Below are 16,224 nucleotides of genomic sequence, written 5' to 3'. Positions count from 1 at the left end.
GATAGACTGATAGTTTGATAGCTGCTTAGCGCATAAAAAAATTAGAAAAATTAGGCTGGTAGGTTCTGCTACATCTGCCTTACAGACCAAATCTCTCCCCATCAGATTTCTTTTTCTTTGACACTCCTTATGCGAAGTGAAGTTCCACAGCAACGAAGAAGTGCAAAACTGGCTTAAACAACGAGACCAAAAATTCTTTGCTGCTGATAAAAAAAAAAAAACAATACAGCGATGAGGCAAGTGTATAATTGTAGCAGAGAATTACGTCGAAAAATAGGTTAATTTGTGACATTCGTTGAATGAACTGTATTAAAACAACAGTCCCATTCATTCTCATACGCTATTCTGAGAAATTTTGTTCTACAATATTGTTAGATATGACGAACCATCGTTCGATTTTCCTAGCACAGGGTTCATTATCAATTTCTCGCGAAATCTGTTTTCAGCGAACCGAGATATCTATTCAACTATAATTCCTTCGAAATTCAGGTCACATTTCTTGATTACGGACGTTATCTTCGGACGGTTGGAAAAGTAACTCTGTATGTAGTATTTGAGAATATTGCAAAATGGAAAATTTCACGGTACGATAACTATCTCGGTGTAACTACATTAAGCGAAGATAAAATGCAATCACAGGGGAAATTTTTTTTTACGACGTTATTCGCCGAATGCAATTGCACAATTTTTTCTTAATGGAACTCCACCATTATCCTCTATAAATCCGTATAAAGCCCGATGCATTAAACACCACTACTCTGTGTAACTATTATCCTTAATCCCTCCCGAGACCATACTAAACTACGCTCCATCCTCGAGTCATCCATTTCTAAAATTTATTGCTTCATCCACCGTCTATCTCTCGAACCGTAATATTTTACAATCTTTAACACGTTCAGGACGGCGGGGAAATTCATGAAACGCTCGGCATTACCGGCGTTTATTATTACCGGAAGTTTCTATTATATTTTCCCCAAGTATTTATTATCGTTAAGACTTCATTTCTCACGCGGTGGGTCACGTCGTATATTCGTTCAGTCTCTTTTGTTATCTATGCTGTGATGACCCATCGTTGGGTCAAGTCGATGACTCACGGTGGGTCACTCTATTCGATCTTTTTCGTCGCTCGTGCTGCGTGACCCAACGTGGGTCACTCAGTCCATTCGATCTTTTTTGTCATCCATCTTGGAATGTACCATAGTGGGTCACGTTGAGAATAAGAACACATTCGGTGACCCATGGTGGGTCACGCTGCCTATTCGATCTTTTTGTCATCCATGCCGAGATGACCCATTGTGGGTCACATCGGGAATAAGAACATCATTTGGTGACCCATGGTGGGTCACTCTGTCCGTTCGATCTTTTTTGTCATCCATGTTGGAATGTACCATGCGTGGGTCACGTCGAGAATAAGAACATCATTTGGTGACCCATGGTGGGTCACTCTGTCCGTTCGATCTTTTTTGTCATCCATGTTGGAATGTACCATGCGTGGGTCACGTCGGGAATAAGAACATCACTCGGTGACCCACGGTGGGTCACTCAGTCTATTCAAACTTTGTCACTCATGCAGGAATGACCCACGGTGGGTCACGTCGACAAATGCACACCGTCGCATCGTCCTGAATATGTTAAGTCTGTCTGTTTATCTAACTAAGAAATAAGATACTCCGAAAAATTCCAAATTTTCGCCCTTACCCGGAACAATCTAACAAGTGTGAAACATCTCGAAGAATACGAGAGAAACGAGACACGAAACCCGGGTCGAAACGGTTTTCTGAACTGTGGACATTGTGTCAAGAGAAGAACGGACCAGGTGTAATGCTGTTTAAAGCCGACACAGGGGGCAGCTGATCTTTTCCCACGGTGTTCGCGGAGGCGAGGAAGTTCAAGAATGGACCTAACTTCCCTCTGCTCCACCTCCGTCCATTTTTTCCCCGGTTTTGTTTAAGATGCCTGCGCCTCTGCGGTCCGCCGTTTATAATTCCGACGACGACAAAGAGCCCCGCCGTGGAATGCAAAGTGAAGCTCGTTCCTGGCCATTTTGGCGGTCACACACGATAGGACGCCTCTCGTTACATGCTTTCCACGAAATTTTTCACTCGCCGAGATTCTTTTTCCCCTTGGAAATTATGTCGCCAGAGGACTGTTAATCTTCATCTTGGATTATTCTAATTTTCACTTCACACCGCAGAGATCTATATTTTTCTGAAACACTTCAAAGTTCCTGGTGTAACACCTTTCGCACCTTTGTTCACTTAGCAAAGTGCAAAAATTGGCCAACTGTAAGAGTAGTTTTTGAGAGAGTACATCGCACCTCTGCGAGAAAACTGTCACGAGTTGAAAACGTGAAATTTTTCAAGAGAGCGACAAGAAAGTAACTTAGTTACGTTAAGTAATTAAGAAGAAATGGCTGAATTACTTAACGTAATTAAGTTACGAAGAATTCTAGATCAACTTCCGCCGTTTCTTCTGACGGTACTGAAAGACATTCCAGGCAAGAAAATGAAAATTGAAAAGTTTTCACTTGCCACACTTTTCTTAACATTTTATCGTTGAAGATATCAGTAGTTACAATTTTAATCGTTTAAAATCAACGAGAAATCTATACTTGGCCACTTGAATATGTTACTCACATTTTAGTTAGAAGCAAAAATTTAGTCCATCGCAGATATTAGATATTCACCTGTTTATCATCCAAAAAGGAAGACGGTGAAAGTAGGAAGAGTCAAGCACAATCAACGACTGCATAGATCCAGATTAATCCGATCGGTTTACGTCTCGACGGGGATATCAAATAGCAGTTCTGATAGAACTTCAAACATCTTCTAATCTCCTCTCGCGATAGCTCGAACACGACGTGTTTTCCCAGACTAGTTTGAGATGCATATGTTCACACGAGGATTTTCTCTATTTTAAACGATCATATCCCGTGTTACATTCCGTTGGAACGAGGAAAGGGAAGAGGAGATGCAACTAGGAAGAGCGCAATCGACGAGATGTGTCGTGCGGCTAAAAGGTTCGAGCGCAGCCGGTTGACCTGTATCTAAGATTCCACCGGAAACCATCAATTTTCTACGGCTGTGGACGCGTTAATATTCTGTTCACCAGTCTCGATACCGAATCTATCCTAGAGGAACACGTTCAACGGTGTGTCTTTGGTAGAACGTGAAGAAGCCGGGTTCGTTTGTTCCCGAACGACGCTCATCTCAATTGCAAAATTCGCAACTGTGCGCCGCTGGCCCCCCCAGGGGGGAAAATTGTATTTCGGAGTCCGCTGGTCAAAATCGACAGGCATAAAGGGGTTGTGCATGGGTGTGGTCGTCGAAAGAGGGGTGGAATGGAGGAATAGAAGCTGTGTGGCGGTTATGTAAATCGAGAGAGTGCTGCACGCCGGACGACAGGCTATCTAATCAAAGATTTCGTCTGTGTTGCTGTTCCTGAGCGGCGAATTTCGCTCCCTTGAATTTTACCTCGTTCCTTGTACGCGACGAAAAAAATTCCTCGCATCTGTTTTAGGAGAAAATTCGAAATGTTAACCCTTTCGCTCAAACACAACCGCGAAATCTTATATTTTGGACGCGTCGTTTTAAAATTTCTGTTAAAAAAAATTGAGATGGAAGTGCTCGAGGGATGAAGTTAAGGTGGATAGGCACAATAGGAACGAAAGGGTTAATCCTGTTATCAATCGAAGTAGACTGCAGTATCGCCTATCGGAAAGAAATTCGACGAATATCGGTTGCGGTTCGAAGTAATGCCAGTGAATAAGCGGTAATTTTACGAGCCAGGGAAAAATTCGACGACGCGAATAATAAAGGCTGCGGTCACATGAACGTTACCAGGCCAACGTCGACGTATTAAAGGCTATCGCTCACTTAGCGGAACAGCAACGTCCAGTTGTCCACGCATCGATGCGAGTCAACTCTGTTCATTTTTCGTTATCCATCATCGTACGAGCGGCGTGTAATCGGTATACGATCGTCGGTTGATCGGCGAAACGTTCATGTCGAGAATCTCGCCCATTATCGAGGCGATACGGAAGAGTGTCGATGCTGTGCCATTACAGATAAGCGAGCGCATTTATATTTAAACTACACACGCGCGTATAGTGTATAACGTGGATACGTCGATGTTGATTTCATGGGGTCGACAGCCTTAACTCAACTATAAGCAGCTGAAACAAATAACCCGCGATCAGGGAGAGTAACGTAGGCAAATCGACCGTAGAATTAACACGTCCGCTATAGCCAGAAAATCGAAAGACACGTAATTTTCACGAGTATTTTCGTGAACGAAGCTGAAACCCGTTTACATCTCGCAGCACAACGCTTCGCTTCTTATAAGAAAAAGAATGTACCACCATTTTCGTGGTGACAATCTGACGATGATACGCTGTCGACAGTGTGTCGACAATGGCACACGGGTCCCTGTCGACAGTGTGTCGACAGTGGCACACGGGTCAACTGTGTGATATCGCGACGATAACCAATCGACACACTGTCGACACTGTGTCGACAGTGGCACACGTGGCAAGTGACTCCGCGTCGACAGTGCTTCGACGACGTCGGCGAACGTGTGAGCTAATGGCTGATAAGGCTCGCACGTGGTGGTGTCGCGTTGAAATACACGTGTACACGTGACAGAGCGGGGATAATAATTCGCTAAAAAGAATCTGAAGATACTTCCGGAAGAGGCACGTGTCCTCGTCGGCGGGTATCGTCGTGGACGAGAAGCGGAACGGAGCAGCTGGCACAGATTTCATTAATTAAGCGCTCGTTGCTTCCACAACGGCGCTTCGAGCGTAATTGAATCAAGCCGGGCAAAGCGTTTCGTTGGAGAGACAGACAAAGTGAGAGGGACAGAGGGGAGGGGGATTAAGAGAGGACATGATCGGGCGACGTCGACGTATCTAACAAAGATTAAACTACGTCGAGAGGCTTGTTCGACTAGCCGATTCGATTCGAAACTAAACGCCGCTATCCAGATTCTCGAATTGGGTCTCTCTCTCCCCTTTTTACCTGGTGGCGATGATCGCTGGTTTAATTGCACGCCAAATCGGATAATCGGTCTGTGCTAAATATAACACGATTATCCACGGTTCCTTTCTTCTAACCGAGCCAGATCCATTTCTGGAACAGTGTTTTCCACCACGGGTGTTGGAAATGTTCCCCCTTTGATTCTTCGTTCCGGGGGATATCGATCGCCTTTCTACATTTCCTCGGTGTGTTATTTTAGCGATGAATTTTCCGTGTGTTTGATTGGTGAATTTGATATCAGCTCGAATATGAATTTTTCCGTTTCACTTTGTATATTTCACGATAGAATTGTTAATAGGCAAGCCCGCATGAACGAAAATATGAGTACTCTGCGGTGCTCAGGGGTTTGCTTCCGGGGCGGCACAGGGCAAACGAGGGGAATTTCACTCGCTCCTCTCGAATCTTTCGCTACGCTGTGCTATACGATTTGATTCGTCCATTTTATCGCCGAATAATCACAATACGTGTGCTCTATTTCTACGATTGCGTTAGAGAAGATGGGCTTATGGGGTTGCATTACTTCCAGGGGCAAACTCCTAAGTTCTACACACTACTGTTCGCTGCTGATAAATTGGCAGTCGGGGCGGCACAAGAACTCCACCTTTGACCATTTTGGCAAATAATGAAAATGTGCCCACCACAGCCAATGAGACCAGCATTCCTTCCGTCTGCCAACTTACTAGTTGCGAACAGTACATTCGTCTGCGCAGTACATATGTGTATACACGAGGAAGTCGCGAAATCTCGAGGAGGAAAATGCCGGAAGCAATTATTAAGCCGTTGACTTGTTACTGTTACAGGGCTTGTAGCATGTCTTGACGAGTAGGAGGGGCTCTTCAACGGGGTTTTCGGCAGACAAGGGTTCTCCAAAATGGCGGGCGGTCAGCAGCTTCCCGAACAGTACACGGTACCGCAGCTCGCTAGGGTCTTCCACAGCCTGCCGCACCTCAACGTCTCTCTTCACTCGGTCAACAACACCTTCAATCCACATTCCGAAATTTATCTCGAGGTTAGTATCCTTCTTCTCCATTTTCGTTTCCTATCGAACACCTCTGTTGAACTTAACACAGGTGGATACTCTTAAAATACAAACGTAACATCGCGAAATATTCGTGACACTTTTGCACCTGGCGATTCTAGCTCGTGACCTATAAAACGGGCAGCTGTGCAATTATAAAGTGTGAATGAAAATAACAATTATTGCTTCGTAACGTGATACTTGTAACCGCTTGTTTTTTTAAGTTGAAAGAAATTTGCAGGTTAGAAATTTGAATAGAATACTTCCAAATTGATAAATATGGAAATATTAAAATGAAAACTTTTTAAAATTCGTTAAATTTTTTTAACCTTTTTGTATTTTATATTGAGAAACACGTCAACGAATTTATTTAATTTTCAGATCGAAGTTACTTTTAACTCCGCTCAAACGTTCATTTCCAAATCAATTTTAAAATGATAATCATCTGCCTGTCTATAAAGATAAAATGACGTAAAATCACAGACATTTCTATAAACCGACATTTACGTTATCTATCTTCAATTAACCTTCGTCAAATTTCCGAGCAGCTCAGCAGAATTCGTTCGGTTGGGGAGCGTTCGACGTAAAAAAGCCGAATTCCGCGAGGATTTTGTAATTTTTGACAACTGTCAGCAACGCGTGAATCGTTGTGCACGCGGCAGGGATAAGCTTTTCAGCTGGGTCAGCGGAATAAATCGTGTGCCGTGCGGTTAACAGGGTCGCGATACTAATCCAGCTTGGTTCTCTGGATCCTAGTTAAATCGATATCCGAAAGCAATTCCGGTTCGATTCCGTTTTGGCCGGCGTACAAAGCGTTTCCACGTTGATTCCCAGTAAAAATGTCCCTGGATCGCGTTTTCCCGGAGGAACGACAGATTCTTTTGGCAGTGCTTGGCCAACTGAACGTTCATCGAGGAGGATGCAAGCGTGTTGGCCGCGTTCGTCGAGCGAATGGAAACTGTTTGGCTGAGTTTTTCGCCCATTTTCGATGTATCAACACGTTCTGTGCCTTTTGGCCCATTCCTCGAGTCGTGCAATTGATCGGTAACGCAACTTTTATTAACACTTTCGCAGTTGCGAATTTCTCCTTTTTCGCCATTGTAACATTGGAAATCGAGTACGATAAAGTTCAAGCTATAGCTGATTTTACCGCAGAGTTCGGTCGTTAAAATAAGAATAAAAGGTGTAGAATTTGCATGGAAATGTAACGTTTGCAGCTATTGTATAAATATCGTGTTTGAAATCGAGGACAATTCTTTTAATTTTTTCAAATTTCGCGCCTGAAATATGTAAACGTATTTGTTTAATTAATTTCAGAAATTTTTTCGTAAAGGATACGTAAACGTTGTGTGATCTTCAGGTTAAACCTAATTTCAACTCTGTCGAAACTTACTTTGGTTAGTGTGAGCTTAAGACACGAAAAGACGTGATACTACACGTGATAAATAAAAAGACGTAATACTAAGTCAGCAGCTGCGAACGCGTTAAATTCGACGAATTGCTTCACCTCGACAAAATGTCACAATAGAGAATTGCTAATTTCATTTCGTCGAATTGTCTGGTACAATTTTTCATTTGCAGAGAAAAATTGTTAAACTTTAAATCCACGGCCAGCTAGTTAGCGTACTAATTACAGTGATCGTTTTAAATCACGTTTGAAAAAGCCCCCTTGATCCCGAAAATCGCATTCCGGAAACGCGCGCGGCGCACGAAAATATTCATGAAAAAACATCGAGCTCAGTGAATTTTATTAATCCCCCTTCGCGTTTCTGTACGTGTTTTATTTTTTACGTGGAATTAATTACCGCGTATTAATACTACTAACCAGTGGAAACATGTTACGTTTCTCGTTCAATTTTAAAACACCCCAGAACTTCTCGTATAAAATGTTTCCTCGAGTTGCGCTAATTAATGGAAGCGCGCGGCGTTTCGAGCAAAGGTAAAATTACACACGGTGTTCAAGTTCTTCGAGCCATCGAACGTTTCAATTCCTCCTCTTTTTCTTTACCATTTCGCCTCTCTCTCTCTCTCTCTCTCTCTCTCTCTCTCTCTCTCTCTCTCTCTCTCTCTCTCTCCTCGTTTTATCGATTGCATCGTACACGTGCGCCTACGAGAGTGAATCACCTTGCGCTCCCGTGCTATTCGACCGAGGAGGATACCGACGTGTCCTGTTGCACTGTTCCTCCGAGATCGTCCCATGAGAACCGTTTCGAGACGATCGAATGTGTCCATTGTTGTGACTACGTCGAAAGTGGCCGACACATGAACGTGTTTATTCCCTATAGCCGTCACTTTTTACGAGAATACTCTTCCAAACACTATTTCTCACTTAAATATACGGAAATAGTAAAATTCGGATAGTACAATTACGACTTAATTATATTTGTTTCCCTAATTCATCTGCAATATATTTTTATCCTGGAAGTGTATCTTGGAAATGAAGTATTGAGATCGAGAGAACTTAAATACACCTAAATAGCAAGATTCAGATAGCGCATATATAACTAATTGTAATTATTTCTCTAATTTATCTGCAATCTGTTTTTATCATGGAAATGTATCTTGAAAATAAAGTCTTGGGATCGAGAGAACTTAAGTATATCTATATAAATACTAAGATTCAGATAACATATATATGACTAATTGCAGTTATTTCCCTAATTTATCTACAATCTATTTTTGTCGCGGAAGTGTATCTTGAAAATAAAGTGTTAGGATCGCGTGAACTTAAATATACCTAAACACTAAGATTCAGATAACATATATATATATATGACTAATTATAGTTATTTCTCGAATTTATCTGCAATCTGTTTTTATCACGGAAGTGTATCTTGAAAATAAAGTCTTGGGATCGAAAGAACGTCCCTTGAGACGCCATTTCTCCGACGAAATCCGTACGAACGTTCAACGAAAGCAAAGTCACGGTGATCTGGTCGAAAGAGTAACGATTCCAAACACCATGAGACAGTCCTTGGTGTATTCTCTTCCGGCAGATTGTTCCTGGTTTCTTGTCCCGTCCAAACGGCTGTCCGAAAACCGGCAAAAGCTTCTGCATCGGGAAGTGAATCGTACGGTTCTTCGTAACAGCGAAGTAGATGGTGGAGGAGTGAGGAGAAGGTGGAGGAAGGTGTATCGGAGAAGAGACAGGACAGAGGAGAGAGAGAAAGAGCCGGGGATGAGAAACGAGGAGGAAAAGGACGAAGAGAAACGCAGCTGGATGCCACGAGTGCACGGGAATCCAAGCTGTGTGTAACTGGAAAGCACAATGGCCGGGAAAGCTCAAACAATGCACAAAGGCTTTCGTATAATGCGCCTGGGGCAACGTGTGGGCTTTAACGGGCTCGAAACGTCAGACCGCTAACTAGCGATGGACTCAAGACACTTCGAGTCGCTTCGAACGGTGCCTGAAGTTAGGCACTCGATACATTTCCACTCGAGGACCATCAAATGCCGTTATACCGTTCCGCGTTCCTCCTGATCCTTGAATGGTTGCGAAATTCGAAAGTGCTCTTTCTCTGAACAGCTATTTTACTGTCGAATAATATTCGTTTATTTCTAGAAGAAATGTATTAGCAAGAAGAAACACTATACATTGCTGTTTTATAGTATTTAAAATATTATAATTCCCAGAATGTACGAAAGTGAAAGATCTGTACCTTTTCACATCGCTAAAAAGTATAAAAACACCGAAGGAAAGAATTAAATGGGAAAGTTAAAACCTACGTTGCGTTGAAACATCGATCAATTATAGTACAATAATATTTCTCGATATATAGAGATAAATATATATACAATCGATGAAATACTATGCCGATATTCCCATGGTTTTATTTCAATAAAGGTTACCGAACGTATAGCTGAACAATATCGATATTTCACATTTCGATACGAGCCTCTCCCCATCGCTGTGAGCATGGTATTCCCCACCCCCCACCAGCTGCCCGACGTCCCCCCACTCTACTGGCATCGTGCTTCACGTAGCTCTCGACAAGAAGCACGATCGCCTCGCGCAACGTCTTTCGTTGCAGATGTCGAGAGCACGGCAACTTATTGCTACGGAATCGAGACGGATATCTCTCGTTGCTCTCGAGCAATTCGATTGTCGTTCGTTCTCGAGACGTTCTGAGAAAGGCGGCGGTGCCTGCCCGGCTGGTATTGCTTCTTTTTTCGCATAAGACGACTCGAACGCGGTTCTTCCCCCAATTATCGTTCCGGCAGGTGCAGAGCGACGAAAGATGAAGAGAGGGGGAGGAGGGAGGGATAGCATGTGTTTTGAGAAGGTTAATGTGTATCGTACCATCGGATGCTCACGGATGCAGCGTGGAATTTTTTTTTATTTTATTTTCGTAACTTCTCTCCGGAAATTTTATTTCGATTTGGGTCAAACTTTTTATGCCAGTTTCGATATTTTCATGAAGCAGTTGAAGTTTAAACGTGCACCGTTGTTAATAGCGTGTATAAATATAAACTTTAATGTGTCATTTCTTTTTTTTTTGATTTTTTTTAAATTTTGCAGTTTCATTTAAAGGGATAAAATTGTTGGAGAAAAAGTTGAACGAAACGAGAACGCGAAATGAGTTCGGTGGTATTCGCAAAAATGGCGCGCATTTCCCGGTTAACGAGCACACGTTCATATCGATACCGATTGCGCGGCTTACACTTTCATTATCCCGTGCAGAACACACTTCCTGTTTCCTGTTCTAGTTTCTCATCATTCATATTTCTTGTCCGTGTGTGCTTTCAATCACTTTAGAGAAAACGGTTTCCCTTGCGCAGTCGTTCCTCTTATCCACTTTTTCTTCGTCCTCCTCTTTTGTCTGTCACTCTGCCTTAGTCCCCCTTCCACCCCCCACTCTGCTCCACTCTATCATTGCCGCTTTTTCTGCTTCAGTCAGGCCGGTGGATATTTCGTTTTTCCCTTTCTTTTCGCTCTGTTTAACTTTTTCCTTCTGTTCCCTTATAATCTCCATTTACGTACCGCTTTATGCGTTATTTCAAACGAAATAGATCGAATTGCTTTATACTTCTAACGAGGTTAATATCGATATTCCACGTTTACTTTCCATTGGTAGGATATCTTTGAATATTTTTAAATTGAACTATTATCGACTGAAACCATTTACCGATCGAACGAACCACAGTCGAAAAAGGACCAGTAAGAGAGAGAGGGGAGTAAATGCTCGTGAATGTCGTTGCTCTTTGGTCGAACTCGTATATCGGTGACGTCGAGAGCGTGTGAAACTTGGCTGGCGTGCACACGTTTCTCTCGCATGCGTCGGTAGGGTAGGTTGCCGGCGAAGGAGGAGCCTTGAGGAAACGCCTGTCTGAGCACCCTCGACGCAACACGAGCTCCGGTAATTGGGTCCCCAGCTATTGTTTCTGCTGCTTGAAAATATTTCACGACGCGCCCGCTGCAACGGCACCGGCGGGTAATTAAATCGTGAGATGGCGTTTTGTCGTATCTTTGGTCGTTTGTTTTCTAACCTCCGATTCGACTATTCATTAACGATCTCTCTCTCAACCCCATCTACCTCTGCCATTTTCTGTCTTCCTCTCTACGAGTTTCATAACATGGACGCGCAATAAAGAACAATAAGTGTTTCTTGAAATTTTTGAAAATTGTCTAGGTTTTGTAACTATGTATTTTCCTGTCATTATGTAAATTTTATTGTAACGTGTCTTGCCACGCTAAACAGGTAATTTCCATAATGTTTAAAGGGAAACACTTACTGTTCGAGTAAAAAACAATGACCTCTGAGATGATGCAAGTGCGTGACTGCCCTAAAGGAGGGCGCTGCACTTTAGTTAAGAGGATTTTTGTTCCAAAGGTATCTCACGTACAAACTCCCTGAAAGAAATCGGAGAAAAGCCCGGGTACAACGACCCTGGCTGCTGGTGTAACCCTCCTCTCGTCCATTCTATTTTCAGATTAGCATAACAAGCAGGTAATATGACACGACTTAATTACCCTCGTTGCAATTTAAAGAATTACCATACCGTAGAGGTTTAAGCTAATGTATGTGCAAATAGGGGTACCATCGATCGAGATTAACCGTGAAAGGCTTCGTAATTATTTTCACGAACGTCAATCTCGTTGTGACGAAACATTTTGTTCTTGTCCCGTGAAAATGATAGACACTTTCGTTCAAATACTTATGCAACCGTACAAATAAACGGCCATTTGTTACGCGATACACACGTTCTATATCATGTTTACTCTATGCCGATAATACAGGGTGAGAACATTACAGATTTTCGGTGAAATTCTCTACGATGAAAAAATTTCATCGCAATTTCCGACCTTTAATTATTTCCTCTTAATGAAAATTCATTCTCTGCATAATACGATTCCAAAGAATTAATAACCATAGAGCTTATACAATATACAAAACAAATTACACAGTTTAATGGATGTACAGAATACACTTATTAAATGTATGCGCATTATTTACGAATTTACACATGTACATACATACATACTGTACACGATAAAAGCTAAAAGCTAATTTAAAGCATCGTTTCAACCAGTAAACAAATTTTTCAAACATCCTCGAGAATAAATGGAACTGTGATTGCTTCCTCAACGAGATAAGTCTCTCCCCCGGTACTACAAAGAGCGTGTTTAATCTAGCACAAACGCGGCGGGGTTTTCTGATTAAAGCCGATTTATAACGAACGTTCCAGCTAATTCCACCGAACATTGTTCACGACAGGCTTTCGTTTCTGTTTGCCTCCACCAACCACTGAAATAAGTGCATTCGAAACATCACCGCGAATGTGGGCTAATGGTGTAAACGTCGAGGAAAGTGCAAAAGCGACGCACGTTACGGTTAGCAAGCGAGAGACGAAACAAACGAAACGACAGCACATGTGTCCAAAACAGCAGCAACAGCAGCAACGCTCCTTCCGTATTTTCTACGAAAATTCGGCCAGAGTTTTCAACCAGCATAAGATAAGAAGAGTCGAGTGTTCGAGCGGGACAAAAGAAGTGGCGCGTTTTCTGAACGACGCTAAGAGAGGGCGCCGTGAGCTCGTATTTATTCTTTCAGAGGTTCGCGAGCCTCGAAAGAGAATCCATTTGCGATTTTACATGCCTACCCCCCTAGACACGCGAGTCCCATGAAGTTTGAGTCCCTCTTTCTCTCTTTTTCTCTGCCTCCCTACCTTTCTCTTTATTCCAGAGCTTGCGTCGCAGTAGGTGCAACGACCGTCTTCACCGCGTGTTCCGTAAACAGAGAATTCCTGTCTAGACACGATTCAGGCCTCGAATTTCGGTCACTCTTTACCCTGTCTTCTCAGACTATTTAGCTTCTAACGAGAATAATTAAACATCCATTCTGACCCCCTTTTATCCTTCCCTTGACTCACTGCCTACCCATAATACATCTCTGTATAACCGTGATACTTTCGGTGCTTTCGAATTCTCTCTATATACCGGGTGTTCCATCATTCATGAATATGAATATTTTACAGGCTTTCGAACGCAGATATACGAGGTGTCTCATAATCCGAACTTTTTCACTGGCTTACGAACATCCACGTACCGGGTGTTCTATAATTTACGAAAAATAAAGGTTTCTCTCTCTCTCGTAGGTTATCCCGAGAAAAATTCTTTCCCTCAATTTTTTCTCTCTTCTCGAGCGAACAAATTGCATTACCCTAAGAAAACCGAGCGCGAGCGGGAGTTCGATTCTTTCGGTGAACTTTTCGAGGTTCTGTTCGACGAAGTTTGTTGGAAAGAAAAACGTATCCGTCGTCGGATGGAAAATGCGCGCGCCACGGGAAGAAAGATTTTCCATAAATTCACGCGGGTGTGCTCTCTCCTCTCGGTGTCCCTGTTTCATTCATCTTCGAACTGCTTCAAACTGTCGACGAAGTTCCCCTCGACAAAAGTGAGAAACAGATATCTCCCTGTCTACGATCGTGCACTTACGATGACTTCCGTTTTCCGGCGGCTGCAACACTCGGGGACACGTTTCTACTTCTCCTCTCGAGTATATATACGTCGCACGGGTTAACTTGGTCCAACAGTTCTCCGGTGCAGCTGTTTCGATCGAACGTGTGTAATCATCGAACGTTCTTACGACTTTCTAAAATTGGATTCGATTTTTTCCTTTTTTCTTCCGCGCCAGGTAGAACGAAAATACATATTCGATGAGTTTCATTTAGAAATGTGGAGAAAATGGAGGGAACGTAGTAGAAGCTATATGTGTCCCAGATACGAATTACGAAAACTATTGTACTCGAGCTGGTGCTTTGTTACATTTCAGCTGGAGCAATTATTTTACGAAAGCATTGTTCAGAATATTCGAAACGAACGCGTGGCTATATATGTATATATATCATCCTCGTTTTCGATGTCCGCTACTTTTAAAATACTCTCGATTCTATGAAACGATTAAAAATTCTCTCGATTTTTTCCAGTGAAATAAAATCACACGAAACGAGATACTCCAGATTTTTAATACTGTTTCACCTTCGAAAATTCGCGCACGGGTAATGGCGCGAAATTTAAATTTGAATATCGAGTCAGCGGGAAGAAAATCAAGGAACGTGGAAAAAATTCGTGTAATTCGATGTAATGGTCGCACCTTCGAGGTACACGGTGGAATGAAATTTCGCGAAATCACAGGTCTGGTGAGATTAAAGGTGAAGTTTATCGATGTCGCGTAAATAATGAATGCAATATGTACATACACGGGTCGATTTAGCGGGGGGGTTCCACGGGGTGGCACGCGAGCTATCAGGGTGATTGACCCCGCGGCTGTATGCAGGCCTTTGCGTAACACGACAGAAAAATCAAATTTTCCGCGAGTCGCGAGACGAAGTCGTGCCCGGGAACGTTTGAAACCGGGAATCAAGTGTTCGCTTGGCAGAAACGGAATCTGCAATGGTGTGCTTTCGATACTGGACGCGGGGTAATCCACTTGAGCCGCAAGGCCAGAGAGTTCCCTCGAAATGAACGTTTAATGGAATAACGCGGATAGAAGTAATTACGCGAATGATAATGACGAGATACGGTCTGTCTTTGTCGTTCCGCGGCCACGCTATAGCCGGACCGAAATCAATTGGCCGCTCAAGGCCATTGAACAGTGAGTCAACCCCCCACCACCAGCGCTGTATTTAGCCATTTTGACGCTTCGCGGCCATTGTTCTTCTTGATTCACGATCGGTTTCGCTCTATTATATCGCTCTGCGTGGCTGCTGGATTTTCTATTCAAGCGGGAATTAAGATTGTAAAAAGATTGATTAATAGGGAGCAGGGAGAAATGAACGTTTCTGAATACGTAACGATACTTAAATTGTAGCAAAACATATTATAGATGATTATCAATGGATATTGTGAAAAGTAAAACTGCCAAGATTTGTGCAAGAAGTATTATAAGTAGACTGCGGATTTTTATGTATTTGTGGAAAATTTGAAGGCGTAAAAATATACAGAATGCACATATAATAAGTAAAAATATATAAATAATATGTAGTATTCGTTATAATATTTAGTGAATAAAATAATTGCCTATCTAACTTCTAATTTTTTAATTACACTCATAAAAATATGAATTTGCATAAAAATTCGCAGTCTACTGATAAGGAAGACTACCTAAAGACAATTATCAACTACTGTACAGTAGCAAAGATAATAGAGAAAATATCTTTCATCTTCGTTTTCTATATTATCCTCAATTATTCGAATTAGAGAGAAAAATAGAGATATGTCTACGGGGTACAGTCGGAGGAAGAAATATAGCGAACTCACAAGATCAGTTAAGCATCAAACTATACATGTCCAAGCATACACAGGGTGTCTCACTTATAACCAACCTCGAAATAATTTTCACTGGAATTGAAACTTAGAAAAAATGATTAAGACGAGTTTATAGAATAAAGTTCCTCCAAAATTATCTCGATGGTCGTCGACAATGCGTCGACAATGCTTCGACGACGGCAGCGAACGTGTCAATGTGACTAACTCCAGCAAATTAAATTTATCAAATATTTTCTTCTTTATGAAGAGTTGAGCACTAAGCGAAGAATTTCAATCATTTCGGCTTCTCGGTGGCTCCTAATATTTCTTCCTTCGACTGTACCTTCCCGAACACAACAAGGAGCATTCTGGAGCAGGCTGACGCGTCTATGATTCACTCGTATGTGAGTCAGAGTTAAGGC

General features: G+C 42.4%; 1 protein-coding gene across 2 annotated transcripts in view; it reads left to right on the top strand.

Annotated features, from left to right (window-relative positions):
• The window catches only part of LOC108576656 (protein tweety), a 61,516-nt gene that overhangs the window by 37,406 nt on the left and 7,886 nt on the right, over positions 1-16,224 (top strand). For both annotated transcript variants that reach the window (XM_017939694.1, XM_017939695.1), the window contains exon 2: positions 5,837-6,045. In XM_017939694.1, the coding sequence (XP_017795183.1) occupies positions 5,908-6,045 (138 nt within the window). In that variant the 5' untranslated portion in view covers positions 5,837-5,907. The remainder of the gene's footprint in view (positions 1-5,836; positions 6,046-16,224) is intronic.

This window comes from Habropoda laboriosa, unplaced genomic scaffold, assembly GCF_001263275.1.
Source record: "Habropoda laboriosa isolate 0110345459 unplaced genomic scaffold, ASM126327v1 scaffold462, whole genome shotgun sequence".
Classification (NCBI taxonomy): Eukaryota; Metazoa; Arthropoda; class Insecta; order Hymenoptera; family Apidae; genus Habropoda; species Habropoda laboriosa.
This window is presented reverse-complemented; position numbering and strand designations above follow the sequence as displayed.